This window comes from Pipra filicauda, unplaced genomic scaffold (genome assembly GCF_003945595.2).
Source record: "Pipra filicauda isolate LSUMZ 115617 unplaced genomic scaffold, ASM394559v2 scaffold70_size2993248_pilon, whole genome shotgun sequence".
Classification (NCBI taxonomy): Eukaryota; Metazoa; Chordata; class Aves; order Passeriformes; family Pipridae; genus Pipra; species Pipra filicauda.
In genome coordinates, this window is record NW_024104876.1 from 2,923,193 (window position 1) to 2,943,332 (window position 20,140).

The 20,140-nt window shown below is 40.8% G+C and overlaps 1 protein-coding gene across 3 annotated transcripts in view; it reads left to right on the forward strand.

Annotated features, from left to right (window-relative positions):
- The window catches only part of LOC113984630 (protein FAM169B), a 41,738-nt gene extending 22,961 nt beyond the window's left edge, over positions 1–18,777 (forward strand). Inside the window, exons 6-10 of one of the 3 annotated variants that reach the window (XR_005566412.1) lie at positions 6,179–6,361; positions 8,301–8,429; positions 11,785–11,861; positions 12,880–14,082; positions 18,511–18,777. Coding sequence is in view for 1 of the 3 variants with exons in the window: in XM_039389175.1 (XP_039245109.1) it covers positions 6,179–6,361; positions 8,301–8,429; positions 11,785–11,861; positions 12,880–13,101 (611 nt within the window). In the remaining 2 variants the exon portion in view is untranslated. Of the gene's footprint in view, positions 1–6,178; positions 6,362–8,300; positions 8,430–11,784; positions 11,862–12,879; positions 18,207–18,510 lie in introns of those variants that run through there. The other 2 variants (XR_005566413.1, XM_039389175.1) reach the window with 2 other exon arrangements.
- The last annotated feature ends 1,363 nt before the right edge of the window (positions 18,778–20,140 follow it).

Consider the following 20,140-nt stretch of genomic DNA (forward strand, 5'->3'; position numbering starts at 1 on the left):
CGAGGCAGTGGCTTATCCCAGTAAAATGGGCTTTAATGCAGCCAAGTAGAAGGTCATACATCTAGGAACAAAGAATGTAGGGCCTATCCACAGAATGGAGGGCTGCATCCTGGAAAGAACTATCTGTGGAAAAACAGTGTATTGAGAGTGGGTGGTGGAAAGAAGTGGAAGGCTCCTTGGATGTGTAAGGAGCAGCGGCTGGATTGTGTAGAGGAACGTGTGTGCACTAGATCAGTCCTGAAATGCTTTGTCCAGTTGTACTCCCAGTTTAAAGGATGGTGATTAATTAATTTCGTGATTGATGAACTAGCATAGAAAAGAAACAAAATTTTAGTTCTTTAATGATACTTGATGAGCTTTAGTGAAGGTCTTTTATTAAACAGAGGGTTTGTATTGGTGCAGTACATTGCTGTTAACGAGGCTGGAGAGGAAGAGGCTTCATTAGAATAACTCCAGATATGCAGTTGAGTGTGTGCCCCCATGTAGGAGCTGGTTACCAGTGTGTGTTTGATTCATCTTGATACCAGCAGCTTAAATCCAGAGAAGGTGGAATCTTTGGAAGTAAAATGTGTTGTCCAAGTCAGTGCTCAGTAGCCATCCATCCAAAATGGGAGAATAAGAAACAGTTTCAGAGCTGCACAGAGATGGTTTGCTTTGGATTCCAGAGGAATCCAGAGAGATGGTTACCAGTGTAAAGGTATCTTCTCTTCTAGATCCCAAAGGCCAGCAGCAATAAGATGTTCTGCTCTTCAGCTGCCTTGGGATGGAGAAATCCTTATTGACAGAGAGGTGTGGCTTGTACAGCACCATGGCTGTACAGTGCTGCTGTACCATCAGTGATGAATCACAACTCAGCCCATGATAAAGGAGCCTTGGCTGTATCTGTGGTCATGCTGATGAACTGGTTTGTAATGGCAAACACTTCATTGCCATAGTACATTTTCCTTTAAGTCAATAAATATTCCTGAGCAAAGCTTTTGGAAAGAAACACTTGTATGGGCTGTAATGATTCATACTTCAGTAAAATAAATGTGCACAGTAGTCTGTTATGGGTGGAGTATTAGCCAAGTTGAAACTGTTTCTGAGTAAGTTGAGAGTCACAGTTTGGTTTTAAATCAGGTCCACATAAAATACAAATCCTTCAAGTCCAGCTTTGTCAGCATCTGCCTTTTCTTGCCAGTGTTTTTTTTCTCTGGGCAGCTATATTTGTTAGGTTTTGGCTTGTGTCACAAATTACTGCAGTCTTTTGCCAGAGCCTTTTCGGGAAGCTTGAAACTGATTGTTTTTGCTGCTTTTTGCAATTTGATGTACGCATTTAGAAAATAATTCCTCTTTCTGAAGTTCTGTGATTTCAGTTTCATACCAGCCATGCTCTGGCTGATCCCATTCTCTCTACTTTTTAGAAGAACCCTGGATTTATTAGGCCCAAAAGAGACTAAGATAAATGTCTTCACTTAGAAGTTGTATTTCACATGATTGGTTTAGATGTTTGTTGTTTTTTTTTTGCTTGGTTTTTTTTTTTGTTTTTTTTTTTTTTAAATCACAGTGTAATTTCTTTTTGTTTTTACTGTCCTGGTCAGAACATTTAGCAGAGGTGGGTTTAACTACAGGACTTTATATTGTGCTGGGTCTCTCTTACAGCTTCTGATCCTAGGAAGAAATTATTTACCTCTGTGCCCACCACGTGATTCTGATTCCCTTTATTCTTATGTTTTGCAATTACCTGGCCATTCTTTGTGGGTTTACATTCTTAGTATTTGAGACTCTCATATTGATGTCATTTTCAACTGTATTTCTCATCTGTGAATTTTCCATTATCTACAGCGTGACAAAAATATGCTTCAGTGGAGCCAAATAAGGCAGAACTGCTTTGTGGAGCCTGGCTGTTTGAAACATAAGTCTTCTGGGTGAATCACAGAAATGGTGACCAAGGAGGAGAGTCTGTTCTATCTTTACGACAGATTTAATGTGCCGTTATGCAAACTAAATTTTCAATGGACTTCAGTGATTCCAATTAACTGTCTTGGCACTATTGTAAAGTCATTTCCATTTGCCAGTTCCTAGGTGGCCTGTACAAAGTGAACTTGGTAATTTTGCTCCAGTGCCCTGCTCTCATCCATCTTATGAACACCCTTAACTGGATCTCTTTTTTAATAGTCCAGCTAAGGAGGGACAGATGGTCTTGAGCACCCGTCTTGCTCAGAGATGCAGTAAGTGCAAGTCAAGGTTTTGAGACAGTTTGGCACCTACTGGCACTGGCCATCCTGCACCTGTTGTGTAGAATAACAGAAGACTCATTCTTCAAGGCTATCACTTTTCCTGAGCATTAGACACCTTTATTAAAGCAAAATTTATTCATGACTACACAGATCATCAACTTACCCTCTCTGGTATGTACCTATTCCTGTCCAGTGACAGGCATGCAGCATTTACCACTGGGTATATAAAGATTGATGAGATGTACTAAGCCACTAATGAGGCTGATAAGACACTTTGTCACGTGCCAAGATAAATGTCTCCAGTTTTATCTATGTCAGCAGCCTCCATATCAGGCAGCTGAGGAGTTAGACCTCACTAAATGTAGCTACTTAAAGGTACAACAGGAAATGACAGTTCCCTGCTCCTGTACCTTTCTCTGCAGACAGCAACATGAAAATTGAAATATTTTGCAGAAAGCCTTGCTATAGATTCTCGTGTTTTCAGATCTCGTGTTTACAGTATTTACTTCATACTCTAAATCTGTGTGAAAACCCCAAAAGAATGTGTTTTTTGTAGTGATGTAGGATTAATTGCCACGGTTACTGACACTGCTTTTGTGCAGTGAGACCATGTAATTCCCTGGAAGTTTTTCTTTTTTTATTTACTGAGGACTAGTAATTACTGAAAGTGGACTTTTATACCACTTTCACATAAATACCAGGAGAATGTAGAATATTCATGATACAAATAAATCACTGAGGAAGTTGGAGGGTGCAGTGAGCCAGGAATGTCTTAGTCCCTTTAAGAGCAAAACAGAACAAAATTCCTTTTTTATGTACATCCTTTTCCCCTACTGTTAAATATATTACTGTTTCTTTAACACACAGGAGCTGCCCAGCTGTGGATCAAGCAAAGGAGTCAGGTTGTCAAAGCTTGTCCCTTCCCTCCTGACAAACCTTAGCAGTAAAAGTGTGGAGAAGGATGGTGTTCCCTGTGATGTGAATCAAACCAGCCTTAACCAAATTGAGTCCTCTGAGAAGACTGCAAAACATGCACTTGAATCAGGAGGAAATGCATTCTTGGCTTCTCATTCATTCTTTAGAGATGCTCCACAAGGCACAATTTGGGAAAACCTGACTGCAAAAACTTTTAAGCTGACATAGAGTCGGCAGCAAAGCAACCCTGCCTCAATCTCTGCTTTTCCCTGCCCCAGAGCCTTAGAGATGGTCTTTGGAAGTGGCTCCCCAGGCAAAAATCCATTTCACGCCTTTCTTCATACGAGCCTTTGCAGATTTCTTTTGATACTTTGGTGGCTCAGGTGCTTTCTCTAGAAGTAGATCTAAAAAGATAACAGGATTTTATTTTTCACTGATTACATACATTTCTTTTAGAAAAAAAATAAATCAGAATTGAAGTTAACCTGACAGAGAATTAGCTGGAATCTTGTTGGATAATTGCTTTTGTCTCCCTCTGTTTGCAAGCAATAATATTTTTAATGTGCATTTCTGAGGCAGATTGGAGGTTCTGGCTGTAATAAAAATGAAATGACTACATACCAGTCAAGACATGAATTCATTTAATTTTATTGAAGCCAGAACCTTTGTTCCCCTTCTCACATACAAACTCACACAATGGGCTGACCTTGGGTTCTACTCTGCAGGAATACTCCCCACCCTTTGCACAAGCACCCGGCCTGCTCGGGGCCTGTCCAAACATGTGTGTGCCAAGCCAACTTGTTCAGCAGGGAAACAGTCAGTGTGCACAACCTTGTTTTGTTTGGGTCTGTTGGATGTGGGGACCAGATTGCTGGTTTTTTTCTGGTTTGTGGCTCTTTGGGAATGCTGATGGCCGTCTGCTTCCCTGCCCGGGTAATATCTGTTTGCCATTTCGCTGGCTCCGGAGTTGGTCATTTGGCACTCGTGACCTGACCAAAGAGATCAAAGGCTTCCAGAGGGCAGACTGCATGAATGCTTCCATCTCCATCAGCAGTACCCTTGTTTCCCCTGTCTCCTGCCTCACCTCAAAACTGTGTTTGTTTGTGTGTTCCAACAAAGAAACAAACCTCTCAACCAGATGTGTGAGAGCCCAGTGGTCACCTCCGGGCCACCATCAGCTTACAGTAAGCTCTGTCCATTGGATGGGAACTGGGGACAAAGTGGCCTTTGTTCCAAAGGTTGGTTTGTTTGTTTATTTTATTTCAAATGCCTGTGGGCTATGACTCTCCTAATATGTTTCCCAGGGACAAGGTGAGGAATGGCTTCATGGTTTCTTTTATTTACAGTGCCTTTAGACATGACAAGTTTTTGTCATCTTCTCAACACAAAATTAGGAGCACAGACATAAATCACGCGGCTCCTGGGATTGCTGCACAGCAGTCTCGGCAGGATTTATAGGAGACAGATTATATGAGATAATAATAAACTTATAAGGACACTTGCAACGTGTAGCAATCCTTAAAGAGTTCATGAGGAAAAGTTTGTGCCTTTCTTAGAACGTATGGTGCAACTCTGCTGGGATCCAACCTCTCTGTTGGGTTGGCAGCTAACAATGGGACCGGGGATATACTCAATTTTTTGGCTCACGAAGAAAAAGAGTAACTACCCATCATGTGTTACAAATATTGGAAGGTTATAAACACCACCACAACCCAGCCTTTTCCAACAATGTGCTGAAACATGTGTTTGAAGTTAAGCATGCACTTTGATTAAACAGGAGTGAACAAAGCCTGGATGTGAATGGGTGGTTATGTAGCTACGTACTCTTGTTGTATGGCTCAGATGTGGATTGTTGCTAAATGAACAGCTACAACCTTGACAAATCAGTGTCTAGAATTAAATATAATCATGTATTCTGTGCTGAATTGGCATCCTAGAAAATAGAGTAATCAAATTCAGGCCTGGTGAGTATCAGCAAAAGGTACTGGACACCAACTCAAGGAGCAGAAGTAGATCTCAGTTTAAGATAGTTAGGCAATGAGATAAAATAAAAATGGATCTATTAAATAAAAGTCTAATAGTGGGATTTAGGAACAGCCATTTAATAGAAGATAGTGAAACTGTGAAATAGGCCTTAGTGAAGTGATGAAAGTTTCATGTCTCAAGACACTGAAAACTAGACCGAGTGGTCCACTAGTAAGTAGTAGGAAAGAAAACCAAGAAGGTCTAGATGAGATTTAAGCAACAAGGTATGAAAATGTAATCTTTTTCTGTTGTAAAGGCTGGGCCATCCATTTGTATTTGAACTGACGTGTACCCAGATAGAAGCATCATAAAATTTTCATAAATATTTTCTAAAAATGAAAATAAATGAGTGAGATGTTTCTGTGCTGACTTTATCCTATATGTAGGTAGTTGGTGAACTGATGTTGGTCATTCAGTTCAGGGTTGAGTGTTTATGCTACAAAGTAGTTGAAGGTTCTGTTTTTATGGTATTCTGCACAGAGACCATGGGAGCCTTTCTTGTAGGAATGATTAGCTTAAAAAGGATTGGGAATTTTCTCTGGAAGGCTTCTTCTCTGTCCAGCTGCATTAGGCAGGGTGGACCTTCTGAGCATTTAGCTCATGCTCTGTTGTGTGTTCAGTGTATTTCATAAAAAGAGTTTGTGGGAAGATTTACCAAAATAACCAAAAGCTAAAGGAGTATACTGACATTGCATTCAGGATATTGATATCTCTTTGGCTGTAGCTCAGTTATATCTTTACAGTGAGCTTTCCTGTGTACCTGGATGGTCTGATTCTGAAGAACCAGAGTCTGGAAAGTACTCTGGTGAGACCTCTCAACCAGTGTTAGGCAGGTCCTCTCCGTTTGAGGGCACAAATCTTCCTCTTGGAAAGTGTTTTACTGTCTGTGCAAATGCAGTTCTGTTGGGATCATCCTCCCAGCCTGTGGAGAGGTACCAGGGCAGTATCTATGGCTAGAATCACACAGCAGTTACCAGTTTTGTTAGCAAATTCATGTTTTTTTACCTTTCTGCTTTCAGGGAGCCTGTGTGATGGTACAACCAGTCAGTGTTACTTGCTGCCAGTCTTGGATACTATATTTGTCCGGAGAAAGTGCAGAAGAGGTGGCCTAGGGATGAAAATGCTGCATGATTTCTGTCAGTCTTTCCTGGCTGAGGATGCCTTGGGGATCAGCTGCCCTATTTCTGCTGCCATGTATCAAGGTAAATGGTTTGATGTGGACACGTTAGGTAAGGGTCATGTATAATGTATAATTTTCAATATGGTCTGGGTGAGATTGTCTTCACTGTGTAAGAGTTCAGTGCCCTTGTCTGAACCGAGCTGTTGTTAGTGTGCAACTGGTTACTTTTCCAGAGACATCTGGAATTTCCTGTAGAAAGGTAGGCCAATATTTATGTAAGACAATGAGAAGCATAAAATTCATACTGCCTGTTTGACATTTTGTGTTCTTATCTCACTCTCTTAGAACTATGTCATTGCCCTAGACAGGGACTTACACATTTTATTTGACACCAGAGGGAAAAGAATCATAAGATGTCAAGCCCACACTGTGCACATAATGCTCTAGTAGATCCTGCATTTGTAAGAAATTACATTTAATAAGCCAAATACCCAGGCTCTGCTCAGTCATCCAGTCACATCAGTACTTGTGTTGTATTGACTGTCTTTGAACATTTGTCACTTTTAAAAGATCACAAAGTAGTTACATATCTTCTCTGTGTTTAGGTCAAAGTTCTGCTTTTGCTAGCACAATTCATGGAAAGTATCTGTGCTCACATTATTTATAAAACTCTTTTATTTAGGAAAATATTTCTTTACTGAAGTTGCTTTCTGTGGCCTTTACTAAATTTTTGGGGAGATGCTTTGATTGACTTACAACTTTACAGCCATTTCCTAACAAGTATCAACAACATTTTGGCTCTGTCTGTTTTTTCTCTTGGTTATCATGTACCATTGAAAGTATACAAATATACCTCAGCATGTACTTCTACTTCTAAATTCAGGAAGGGATAGTATTGACAACATTCCTTCTCTTCTCCTGATAATATCCATTTTTCCTATGGCAGATGTCAGAGCTTTAGGCACTCTGGATGAGAAAGCTGCATTTTTTATCTGTTAACACGAGCTTTCGTCTCAAGTTTAGAGCTAATAGTGAATAAATCTGACTTGCATCATGTTTTGATTAGGTTTTCTTTTATAAAAATACCAATAGCGTAAGTTAATTTTTGAGCATATTGAAGTCACTGTCTGTTTTTAGTTTCATTGGAACCACATTCTCATACTTGGATAAGTGAATGCAACCTTTTACTCTAAATCTCTGCACTAAGATCTCTGAAATTGGACAGTTTTCACCAGCTTGGTATTTAAGGTGCTGTAGAAGCCTAAAAGGAAGTAAAAAGCCATTTAGCAGATACCTGTATTTTGGTATATATATTACTTTCAGTAGCTTTTATTGGAATGATTAATTTAGTTGGGATATCCTTGGATAAAATTAACGCCCCCAAGCTGCTCATTACTGTAAGGCAAATGTTTACATACATTAGGGTCTTGTTTTGCCATCCCATTGTTAAACTCAACTGAATACTGAAGATAAACTACCCATTTTGTATTATGGTGAACTACAGTGGACAGAGTGTGACAATAATTTTGTTGTTTACAGATTGCTGTCTTAGTGCAGTTGATGGAACTGATGAGACGATGGTTGAGGAAAATTTAAAAATCCCCTTTGAACTTTTTGAACTGTTTTTCCTACAGCAGGACATGTGCAGATGCTGCAGACATCTTAAGGAAGCCACATATTTCAGTTTGATAACTGAAGCAAACCTAACTTTGATTGTTTACCCAAATTATATTGATGACCAGTGCTCATCAATGTACATGATTTCAAGTCCTGTCTTTCTGCACTCAGAAGGAGATAATCTAGACTGAAACAGAGGGACAGGATTCACTCCTGCCTGTTCAGGCCATTCCACATAGACTTTTACTAAAACCCCAACTAAAACATAGAGGAGGAAATGAGAAAAGATTTCCAAAGGAACTAATGAAAATCGGTCTGAGAGAATTTCTGGGATAGAATACTCTTCCTCTTCCCCTGTACTTTGCACTCATTCATACTTTTACCCCTTGGTTTCTCCTATTCAGTTTGCCAGAAATTCCTGCAGGTTTATCCCGAGGAGCAGAAGCGACTGTGGGAGGTGGAAGCACCGGGAGATTGGAGCCAACGAGTGAATATCTGGTTAAAAATTCAGATGGAGTTATTCCCTTCAGGAAGTGAGTTAAAACAAGCAGTTGTGAACTTGGCCATGGTAGTTACAGTTCTGTAAAGATACAACATGTAATCAAGGGTTGGGTGGTGATCATGAAAAGGTGCTGTCTCTGTTGGAGAAACTACTGAGTGTGCAGTCCAGCTCCCTCATCCTTTCACATTAAACAGGATAATTCTTAGAAATTATGAGGTAATGAAATGGAACCACAGAGCATCTGAGAGATACTGAACAAAGCACAGTCTTGGCATGAAGTGGCTGTAACTCCCATTGCAGTGCACTCAGAGCAGGGTAGAAGTTAGCCCAAAAATTCCTGTTGCACAACACGGTGTCTGGGTTATAGACAGGGGTTTGTTTCTCTGAAATTGTTGCAAAAAAGAAATTTGTATGGCCAATGGGCAGTATATTTAATTACCTTCAACTGCTGCCAATACCATTCTTGGATGGGAACACAAACATTTTCATTATGGCTTTTGGAAGATTCCAAGTACTCTCCTACAGGGTAAATCCTTCGTGCTGGGAGAATTTTCTGCCTACTTCACAAAAGATAGCAACAGAGTAGGGAAACTTTTTGACAGTTCTTATGTGGATCTCATTGGTATAATCTGTTCAGCTGGCTGGAGGATCCAGACAGGCCCCTCTGCTGCGTGCACACAAGCTGTGGTAAGCACTAGATTCCAAAAGAAGGGCACACACTGTCTCTTTCTGGAAGTGCAGCAAGGAGGGCTCCAGAGCAAATTGCTCCCATGCCTTCCCACATCCATCCTGCTTCGTGTTGGCTCGGGGACCTTCCGCTGAGACTCTGCGTTTCATCTTGTCTGCAGCACCCACAGGAGAGTTAAGTCAGACTTTAGCCCTAGGCTGGGTTCCTCTGAAACCAATATATCTGTGTTCCTCATGCTTTAAATCACCAAAACCTGGGGTTGCTCTTTCCTTTAATCCATCTTGCTAAGTGAAGTTTATTAATGGCAATTGAAGGGAACTGTGATCAGATCAAAACCCAGCAGATCCTGGAGGCGAGTATACTTTTCTTTTTTCTTTCTTCTTTTTGCCATCTTCTACAAAAACAAACAGACAAAGAGAAACGACCCAAAATGTGGGTGAATATCATTCCACTGGAGTGGCTGTGAGTAAAAAAGACATGTGAGGCTGCACATAAATGACACGGTGTCTGTGTGTGCTTATATTTATTTATAAGGATTGCGAATTGCAATATGATCTTTATAGTGGAAGGGAGCAGAAGCAAGTGAGTTTGGCATTAAAATATATAATAAAAATCTGCTTTTTAATCTATGTCCTCCACTCTGGTGCACAGCTCACTGGGCATCACTCTTTACCCTAATTGTAAAAGGCTTTATTTCATCCATCTTCAGTGGAAAATCAATCCACTATAAAACTAGGATTTGAAAGCGTGTGTTACATTTGTTATATCTGTTTTACATATGCAGTCTGCTTCTCATGCTTGTATTATCCCAGTCCTGTGCATATTTTGCACCCAGGGAAATACCAAGGGAGGGCAGAGAGCAGATAACACCTGCTGAAACTAGGGGAGAGTTTCCCTGCTTTTACTTTGTCCTAAAGGCAGCCTTATTCTGTCTAATAGCCAGGGAGGAGATAGCAAGAGAGTTGTCTAAGGCTTTTTGCTATCTGTTAGTGGTAGATAAAGCAGAAACATCTTCTGAGTGCAGGAATCCTTTATTCCTGCTTCATTCCTGCATCAATCCTTTATTCCTAATCATCTGACCCAGTGTGTGCTTCCCATGCCCATGAAGAGAAGCTTGTGTTTCCAGAGTTGTGGTGTAGGGACACAGAGGGGAAAATGATGTGAATGGAACCCCTGGAGTTCCATGTTTATGTGTTCCACAAGTGCACAGTCGTCCAGATCATGTGCAGGTGTGCAGAGGACACCAGGTCCTGTTGCAGTAGGACAAAGGATAATGATTTTAAACTAAAAGAGGATAGATTTAGGCTAAATATATTGAAGAAAATCTTTACAAAGAGGGCGTTGAGGCACAGACACAGGTTGCCCAGAGAAGCTGTGGCTGCCCCATCCCTGGGAGTGTTCAAGGCCAGGTTGGATGGGGCTTGGAGCAACCTGGTCTTGTTGAAGGTGTCCCTGCTCATTGCTGGGCTGGATTAGATGAACTTTAAAGGTCCCTTGCAATCCAAACTATTCTATGATTCCATGATTCTATCTTTAGGGGCTCGCTTGGGAACAAGGGCTTCATTCGTACTTGTTCTGTTATGCAGAAAGCAAAACACAATGTAATTCAATATTGTCAGCTCCAATCTGGATCTATGGCAACAACTGTGAAAATAGACAAGTCTTATTCTGCTCTGATTTCTTAGATTCCTGTTGACATTTGCAATGCTGTGTTTTGGAACAAAATTACTGAGAAGAAAAATTGAATATTTTGCTCCTATTACATTTTTTTTTCCGCACCAGTACTCAGGATTGAATACCATTAACGTTCTTGTAAGAATTCTATGGTCAAAGATATTCCAAAACAGGTTTCTGTAACCCTGAGGTCAGAATTTTAAATTTTGCAAGGTTCTGTGGCTGCATCTAGTGGCAGTTCATACCAACTGCAGCATTCTGTTTACTGCAGCTGATACTTCTGTTTGGATGTGCCCATGTGCCCAGATACACAGGTCCATGTACACACACATATTCTGTCTGCAAACGTGTATCAATAAAAATAAAACTTTTTAACGTGTTGTCACACATAGCTGCAATTATTAATTCTGAATTAATTCTTATTGTTTGAAAAAAGCAGAGATTTAATTACAGCAAATAGTCTCAGTAACAGGAACGTGGTGACATTTCTCTTCTGGGGCTGTTTGGAGCAACAGAAATCATTTCACAGGGTTTGGTTGTGGTTGTTAAATCTATCAGGCAGTGAGCTGAGCTGCTCTGAAGTACTTTAGTAATATGCATAAAGCATGTAAGTGTGAAACTTGTGCAAAAGTAAGCAGACTGAGAAGAATTAAAATCAGTTTCAAGTGATTGCTTATAATCCTTCATCTGAATTGGTCAAAGTACCTGCATTTGCTGAAAGGGAGGGAGGGATGGATATGAGTCTTCCATGTGTAAGAGATAAATGGATTATCCATTTAGTAGAACTTTCAAGACCCAGAGATATTTTGTTTATAGTACAGTTGTTCACCTTAGTCTTTTGTGGTAGTGATGTGTAGCACCCTGTTTTGTTTAATTAACAGAAACAAGGCAGGAGGGGTTGAAGGTAGCATTCAGGTGGCTTTTTCTGGTGTGTTTTTTTAAATGGAAATAGCCATGGAAGTCTGATAATGTTTTTTCCTTTTAAATCTCTTTCTGGGGCAAAATATTCACCCCATTTCTCCAGAGGCAGCAGTGGACTCTCATATGGAGAATACTCCAGCCAGTAAACCCAGGCAATCAGAAGTGGACCAGATGAATAAGGTACAGTGAGTAATTTGCTATTTTATGATTTTGTTTTTCTTTGGTGGCCTTTTCCCTTTTTAGTTAAATAGTGAGGTTTAAATGTGAAAGACTGTCACAGCTACCTATGGGTTTCTTTTACTACTACTAACTACGTAAGTCTATGTAGGTAATCACAGCTACATTATATATATATATATATATATATAAATGCATATAATTGATACCTGTAGCTAACTTATATGGCTGTAATAGTTGGAGAGGCTAAAGACTACAATAGAGTTTTCACTAAATGTTTTAGTTTCATCCTTGCTGAAATAAGGGATCTGTAACCAAGCTGGAATTCAGAGAATTACAAGGTCTGTTTATGGACTGGCTTTCTGAACTTCCTCGTTGTTCTTCCTGTGCAGGGGCTTGAGTTGTGGCACCTTTAGAACGAGTAGGCCAAACTCTTTATGGTTCTAATTATTTTATCCCACTACTGAGCTGTAGATCTGACTGTGCTTAGCTTTTGCAGGACCAAGGCCTAAAACAAGGTGTGAGGTTTGAATGAAGCCTCAGCCCAGGAAGGGGTACATGTATTTGAGAAAACAAATCACAGTAACGAAGCTTTTTCAAGTAATAAAGAGAAAGGAGAGATGAGTGGAAGCAAAACAAAGAGCTGTAGGGCTTGTTTCCTCAGCACATTTTGGTTGCCACACAATTAAATCAGTTTGTTTTCCTCAGGCATGGGTCTCCTGAGGGAGCTGTGGCAGCTTTGGCCCCCGTGGTGCACGTTCTTGTGTGATGGGCTGTGGTCATGGCTCCAGAGCCCACCCAGCCAGATCAAGGCTCCCTGTGCTCCCAGTTTTCTTTATGCTGACACTTCTGGGAAGGCAGGCAGAGCAGCAGGAGTGAAGCTGTTCCATACAAACAGTGCAGCTGAGTTCCTTGCCTTGCATGTTCATGGCAGACAGAAGGATTTTATATTGGGATCAAGTCGCTGTTTATCTTGTTCGTGTATTATTTGGTGTTCCTTCTGTGTCGGCTCTAATTTCAGGGTGTTGAATGCTTTCCTGGTGCTGGGAGAGGGGCAGGAGATGCCACAGAGAAAAAAGATGACACAGCAGCAGCAGGGACTCTAAACCCACAAGGTCCTGAAGAAGAGGACTTGGAAAAAGGTGCAGGCAATACTCGGCAACACGAAGGACTCAGGAAAAGAGCAAGCCCCGGGGACTTGGTTGGAGACAAGGCCACCAAACAATTTAGAACTACACCATAATTGCTGTTTCAGAAATCAGCAAATTCAGTATAGTCTTAAAAATTGTAATTGACTGTTCTTAATTTGTGACACTGCAGAAATTTCTTCAGGTAAGATGTAATTTTTTTGCAACACGTGCTCTCCGTTTTATGTTTTGTTTTAAATAAAGCTTTTGTTTACTCAATGTCCTTTCCTTTTTCTTCTCACCAAGTAATTAAGTAGTAGCTGAGCCTAGTTATTTCCCTGCTCTGAAAAGATTTTATTGGATTTCATGAGGTGTCCAAAAGGGAATAATTGGAGGGCTTGTAGGTACTGATGTAAGAAGACATTTCTATGGAAACCACATCCTGCATTATGGAAGAGAGATACCACAACACACGTTGGTATCAGAATGACAGTTGTAACCTTCCTTTCAGAGTGAACAATTGATCTTGAATTGCTTTCATTTGAGCTTTTCTAGCAGAAAAATCTGCCTTCAACCCTGTGGTGGACAGGATGGCACACAAAGGCCATTCATGCAGGAAAAGTTTGGTGCAGAGAAGGAGGGTGAACAGAGCTACAGGCATTAAACTGCCTTTCAGTTCAGGCACTGTTACAATGCTATGTGTAAGTTCAGGGTGTAGGACTTGGTGTAGATTCCACATTGCATGTTTTATTCCATGTAGGCTCTTTGCTAATGTTTTGCATTTAATGAACTCGGAAATATAACATATTTCACTGGATTGCTCATGTTGTGGCTTGGTAAAGAAATTTTGTTCTTTTACCACAAGCTGGATATGTTAGAATATTTTTTTTTTATTTTTTTTTTAGTGGGGACTTTCTAAAGCTTGAATGTTGTGTTAATGATTACAGGTGAAAATTGTAAGGATCAGATCGTTAGTCCAGTGGCAGAGAAGGCTTTGCAGAGAGATACTTCAGTGCTGAACAGCAGTAGGGGCCTGACGAACCTGAAGAGATCCAGCAAACTGTAATTCTTAAGTCAATGCTTTGGAACAAGGAAAGGTAGCTATTTCTTTCCAGATACTAATCCAGCATTTCCAGGGCGACAGTTCTGTAGGCAGGCATTGTAGGTACACTGTGGGGATGTGTATTTTCCCCCCTGTACAGCAGAATTGCTCACTCATAGCCCTGTCACCCTGTTTTGGTTTAAGGTCGTGATTTAACGTTGCATTTATCCCTGTATCCAAGTAACTCCTTCCCCCTTGAGCTGCTCTGTAAACCATATGCCTGAGACACATAGAAATCAGACCTTCCTAGGTATCTCTTAAAAAAAAAAAGCTATAATTGGAACAAGTTTTTGCCAAGAGAATTAAAACACTGGATCGTGTGCCAGCCTTAATCACGTTGCTATGGTTCTCTTGTCTCAAAGAAAGTGCATTTAGGACTAACTTTATAGTCAGTTAGTCTTCAGATTGTTGAAAAGTCACCAAGAGTGTGCTATGAAGACTGCCACAAACTCCATGTCCTCCTGTGCAGCATTCTTACTCAATGTATGGTTAAATACAAACCTTTTTTTTTAAGAAAAAAAAAGAAAGAGATATTTGTGAAGACTTGCAATACCAGTTGTGCCTAAGAATGATAAAAAATCATTATATCTACTCCTGAAAGCTGATTCTGGTATTGCAGGAGCCTGGCCTCATGTCTAGTTTGCACATTATATTGTAATGTCAGGGTAAGGTAAGCTGGGGTTGTTACAGCAAGTGAGGAACCTTAAGAAATTTAACCTGAATTAAGTCTTTCCACAAAATTTTATCTAAGAAGGCCCCGGGAAATGCTATATGAATTTATATTAGAATAAAGGAGATGGATAAGGTACTGTGTGTGGAATGGGCAGACAACTAATGAGATTCAATTCATTCTATATCTGGAGATACTTTGATTTAGAGGAAAAAAACATCAATTTTTCAAAATCCTCCAACTGAATTTATGTTTCACCTGTTAACCAGTGATCCACAGCCTGCATTAGCACCACTTTACTGGGCCTTCTCACAGAAAAGTTGCTGCTTTCCTCTGTGTGTGAATTGTCTTTCCTGAGTTTGTTTAGGTTTTAGTTTTCTAAGTGTCTCTTTTTCATCAAAAATTCACATGGTGGCAGCTGGGCCTCTTAGAGAAGTAACCAAAGGTGCATTTGCTGAGGTGGTGTTGGCAGTGCTCGATACTCTCTAATCAAAGTGATCACATCATCCTTCTAATCAAAACTTGTGACTTATTAGAGCCAGGAATTCTGAGGTCCTACTTAACTGTACTAAACTCCTGGGCTACAGGTTTCTTACAGGTTTCAGGATGGCACAGGCTTGCTCCATGTTAGTTCAGAAATGCTGACTTACAGAACAATTAGTCTGAATATTGATTTTGTTTCCCTTTTTTTTTTTTGTTCTATTAGTGCTGTAAGGTATCTGATTAATTCAGAAGCCTGGACTTGCAACTCTTTTTAGCAGTCTGAAGCTCTTCTCAGATCACAGGAATCTTAAGAGGGTCTGAAACAGAAACAGATCTAATATTTTTGCTTTCTTAACAGAACAGCATAGAAAAAACTCACCCAACAGCACAAACATCTTTTTTCTCTCAGTGGAAGTTCTTTTATTTGAAAGAAATCTGCATTTACTCAAGGATAGGATGGTTTCAGAGCGCTGGAAAAGTTGGCAAAGGCTTGAAAGAGCATTCCAGTTCTTGGAGTTAAGTTTTCAAAGCCTTAGATTTAATCTCTTTCTGAATCTACGCTCTGGGTGTGGTGTCACACAGTCGTGTTTCTGCTGAGGAGATGAGGTGAGTGTGTGTGTGTGTGTGTGAGAGGGGTGGCAGGTCTGCTCAGAGGGAATTTGTTCCTGTAGTTCTTACAAGCACAGACACTCAAGTTTGGTCTGCAGTGAAGATGTTGGACATCCAGATCAGTGTTAGCAGTGATCCAGTGGGTGTGTGCCAAGTGAATAAAGCATTGGAATCGCTCTCAAGACAAGTAAACATATGGATTTTAAGGCTAGAAATTTCATTACGTTAATCTCTCCTGATGCTTCACGTAATGGAAGCCAGACAATTTCATGCATGGTCACTGCATCAAAAAAATCATTGGTTTTGGTTGAAACAACCCATTTTTTAAGAAGGATTGTTTTGATTTGCAGTTTTGGTTTTCAGATGTTGGGCAGCGGGAAATCTGCCATGTTCCTTGGCAAGTTGTTCTAAAGTTTTGTCTTTATGAGTGCATCCAGTTACTTTAGTCTGAATTAATTTTGTTTTAGTCTCCTGTGATGGATTTTGCTGTTCTGTTTAATGCTGGGCTGTGGCTGTCGTGCTGTCAGGATTCTTTCAGCGTGGGGATGGACACCTTGTGGTCCGTCACGACATCAGCGCACAGCTCTGGTTTTTGGATCTGCCTCTCTGAGGCAGATTTTCCTGACCTTGCTTCATTCTCCCTGTCCTTTCAGATAGATTTTCAATTTTTCAGATTCCTCTAAGAAGCCTAAATATCATTAGACCCTCCCCCCATTCTGGTTCCAGTCACGCTGAGTGTTCCAGGACTGCTGTGACCTGTGGTTCTAAATCATCGCGGGATCCTTTTGTGCTCGTGGGTGTTCTGATGGTGACCATGCACTGTAAAACTTAAACTTAATTAAGAGGTGTCTGTTTTAAAGTGTTGTCTGTGATGGCTGCACTGAAAATGCAGCTGATCTTGTGTCACCTGTGTCGGCACCACGAGATGGCACCATTACACAGCATAACTGTGTCATCGTCTCTTGGGGGCTTGAGACCCTGCCCAAGATTTAAATGCATCACTCGTTGGCTTGACTTCTTCAGATGGAGGATGAGGGTGTGGTAAAGCTTGTCTTGTGTTTGTCGTTCAGGCTCATTTATCTGTGGAGTTCTTATTTTTTAAAATATTTGTGAAGCCAAGGAGAAGTCAGAGTAGGACAAAATGCAAATTGCATCCAGACTGTGCCCCTCTGTTCTCTTGTCTCATCAGGGGTGGGACTTTCCACGTAGTATCTCATTGTTTTCCAGCAGATGATTCTGTCTCTGTGTTCAACAGATAACTCGAGCATCTAATTTTTCATTTCTGTCCCTTCTCTAACACATACTTTGCATCAGAGAACTCCTGAGCACTTTCATGTAATAGCAACTGCCATGTAATATACTGGTAATACTCCCAGCATTAGAAAAGAAAGGATGGTCTCTATTTGCCCTAAAGGTTAAATTTTCTTCCTTTACTACTGTGTTTTACACATGACAATTTCAAAGGAGAGAAGGGCAATTAAGTAAGCAGATGATTTAATCTAAATTTTATTTTTTCATTTTTGGAAACATTTACTGTTTAGTTAAATTGATAAAACAAAACTTTAGTGCAAAGATAAAGTTGTAATTAAAGGCAGGTCTCCATCCTAATCAAAGTTTGCAATACAAACATTTCAAGGGAAGTTGTTCTCCGTTCTTTCACTTGCTGTTGCAAAGCCCAATGCTAACTCTGTTTTTGGGGTGATTTCCCAGTTCTCCAGGCCTGCAGTATCACTCCATGATTCCTGTGGCATGATACATCTCCCTGCTAAGTGGCAGGAGCTCTGTTCAACTCTGAGTTTATCACATCAGTAACTTGGGCCAACATCAATGTATTATGGGATCAGTTTGGACACTCCTGGAATTCTCTTGAAGCATCTGCTAGAACTCACCTTATTGAAATTTCTGGTGCCTTCTTTCTGCTGTGGTTTTTGTGTACAAATTTTAGAGGTTTGGGAATAGAAATTAAACACTAAATAACCACTTCTGACTTGTATTACTCGATTCTGCCAAGTGAGTGATCCAGAAGACGACCTAACAAGTAGGTGTCAAAGTAGAAGAGAATCGGGGATGTTAAAATCCACATTTTAGTGTCCTTTCCTGTGGATGAAGAAGGGAGGGAACAGTCTGAAATTCAACTACATGGATTCTTGTTAACATTTGCATATTAAGGATGTTGCAGAAAAAGAGGAAATTAATGTGTCCAAATAGAATTTCTGCTTTGTAAAATTTATTGCTCAACTGCATAAACAAAGAATGCATTCAGCTGTAGTTCATTGTTTGGTACTGACTTAGGCCTTCCTTTATGTATTTTTTGTTACAGATGAGAATGCAATAAAATATAAGTACATGGGAGACAAAATTAGAGGTTTGTAATTAGCCTGCTTTGCAATTTCTTTCTTCTTGCAGTCCAACTTGATGGTGAAGTCTCAGTTTAATCTCCTCTGTTTGCCCTAGACTTTATCCTTGATTTATTGAATTTTTCTATCTTGAAGGTTGTTGGGGTTTTTCTTCAGCCGTGTGTTTTTTAAGAAATCTTTTTGGTTTTAATTTAAACTGAAGGCTCCATTTTTGGAAGATCAATGAATTCCATCTGGAAGAATTCTTTTCTCCCAGCCACCTGACACTTAGATGAAGTTGAACTTTTTTTTTTTTCCTTCTCAGGGAGGAGATCAGAGGTTGCATTCACCATGATGAGTACATTTGGGATGTCGGTATTCATTCACCAGCACTGGATTTGTAAATTAATAGCTCAGCCTCTCTGGACTGTGGAATGTTAAAGGTCAGCGACCACGAGAGGAGAAACACTTCAGAGCTCTGTGTGCCCTCTGGCCAACACAGTGGCCTTGGCTTAATGGCATTAATTTCATGCTGCTTTTAAAGGATACAGATGTGCAGCATACCTTCAATCCTCCTACCTGGAACCACTAATCCCGTCCCAGCTTTCTGCAGGGAGCGGGGAGGGAGAAGAGTAAAACCCTTCCTAAAAGGATTAGTTCCACTGACTAATTTTCTGAGTTTCTCCTTGCTTGGCATGTCCCCTCTCCTCCAAGCCTTTGATAAGTATCTTAACTAAGATGCGTTTTGGTAAATGCTGTCTTCAAGCAGCATGATATAGAAGAGCCTTCTGATTCCCCCGCCCTCTCCAGATCTTGGGGCTGGTTCAATCTTTTTTAAAGCTATTTCACTTGTGCTGCATGCAGAGCCCATCTGCTGTAATACAGACTGAAATGCCGCTTTTATCCTTGTTTGCGTGGAAGGTTGGTGGGTAAATCAATTGGAGTGAAAGACACATTGTCCCTCTTTGCTCCATGTCGCAAGCACAAATATCTTCCTTTTAAAGTGTCTCTTGGTAGAAACCAAAGCCTTTGGCACAAGCCACCTCTGCTAGCTTGACCTCTTTTGTGCATCTGGGATGGAGGAGCAGCTCTGAGAAGCACAGAACAAAACCAGCAAAATAGCAAGAGAAAAGGTCAAGAAGGGGTCTTGCTCCCTGTAGACATCAGAAGTTTCTGCAAGATGATATTTAGCATGTCCTGCCTGAACAGTTAAGGCATCAAAGGCACGAGCACTTCGATAGGTAATATCCTCGTGAGTTGTCAAATAGATTGCAGAGCACGTTGCTCTGCCACGCTGGGGGTGGGAGGGAGGGACCTTCTGTCTTTCTACTCATTGAGGTAACTGAGACTGGGAGCTTCAGAGAGCCTTTGCTTCCACAGATGGATATTCCATGCTGTGCTCTGTCCTTGCCTGGCTTTTGACTTACAGGCCTAAGCTCACAAAGCGGTGCTGTGGCCCTACAGGGGAAGGGGAAGGCAGGTTTCTACCAAAGACAGAGCTGACATCAGTTCCAAGTAATAGAAGTGCTTGATTTTTGCCTCTGTGTTTCTGCCTGGTTGCAGCCTTGCAGTGACTCTCAGACCAGGCAGTCTCTCTGATGCAGCTTCATTACAGTGACAGAGATGATTCCCTGTACCTTCCCTTTCCAGCAATGGGATGTGAAGGGGAGGTAAGACATACTTGGGTAATTCACCTCTCAACATAGCAGGGTCAGGACAACCAATATTGCCTGTCCTAGCCAAGGGTATTAGTAATCCAGGAGGCAGACAGTATCCTGCTGCTCAGGACCTGGAAATGCAGGGAGATACAACCCTGGCAGCTTTGACGCTGGATTATTCTCTATTTGTGGCAATGGATTGGTGTAACTCTGATCAGAAAGAATCATCTCTGCCAAATCCCATGGTTGAACCCCTGCCCAGGACAATAAGCTCATATGGTGAAGGCATGGGCTGTG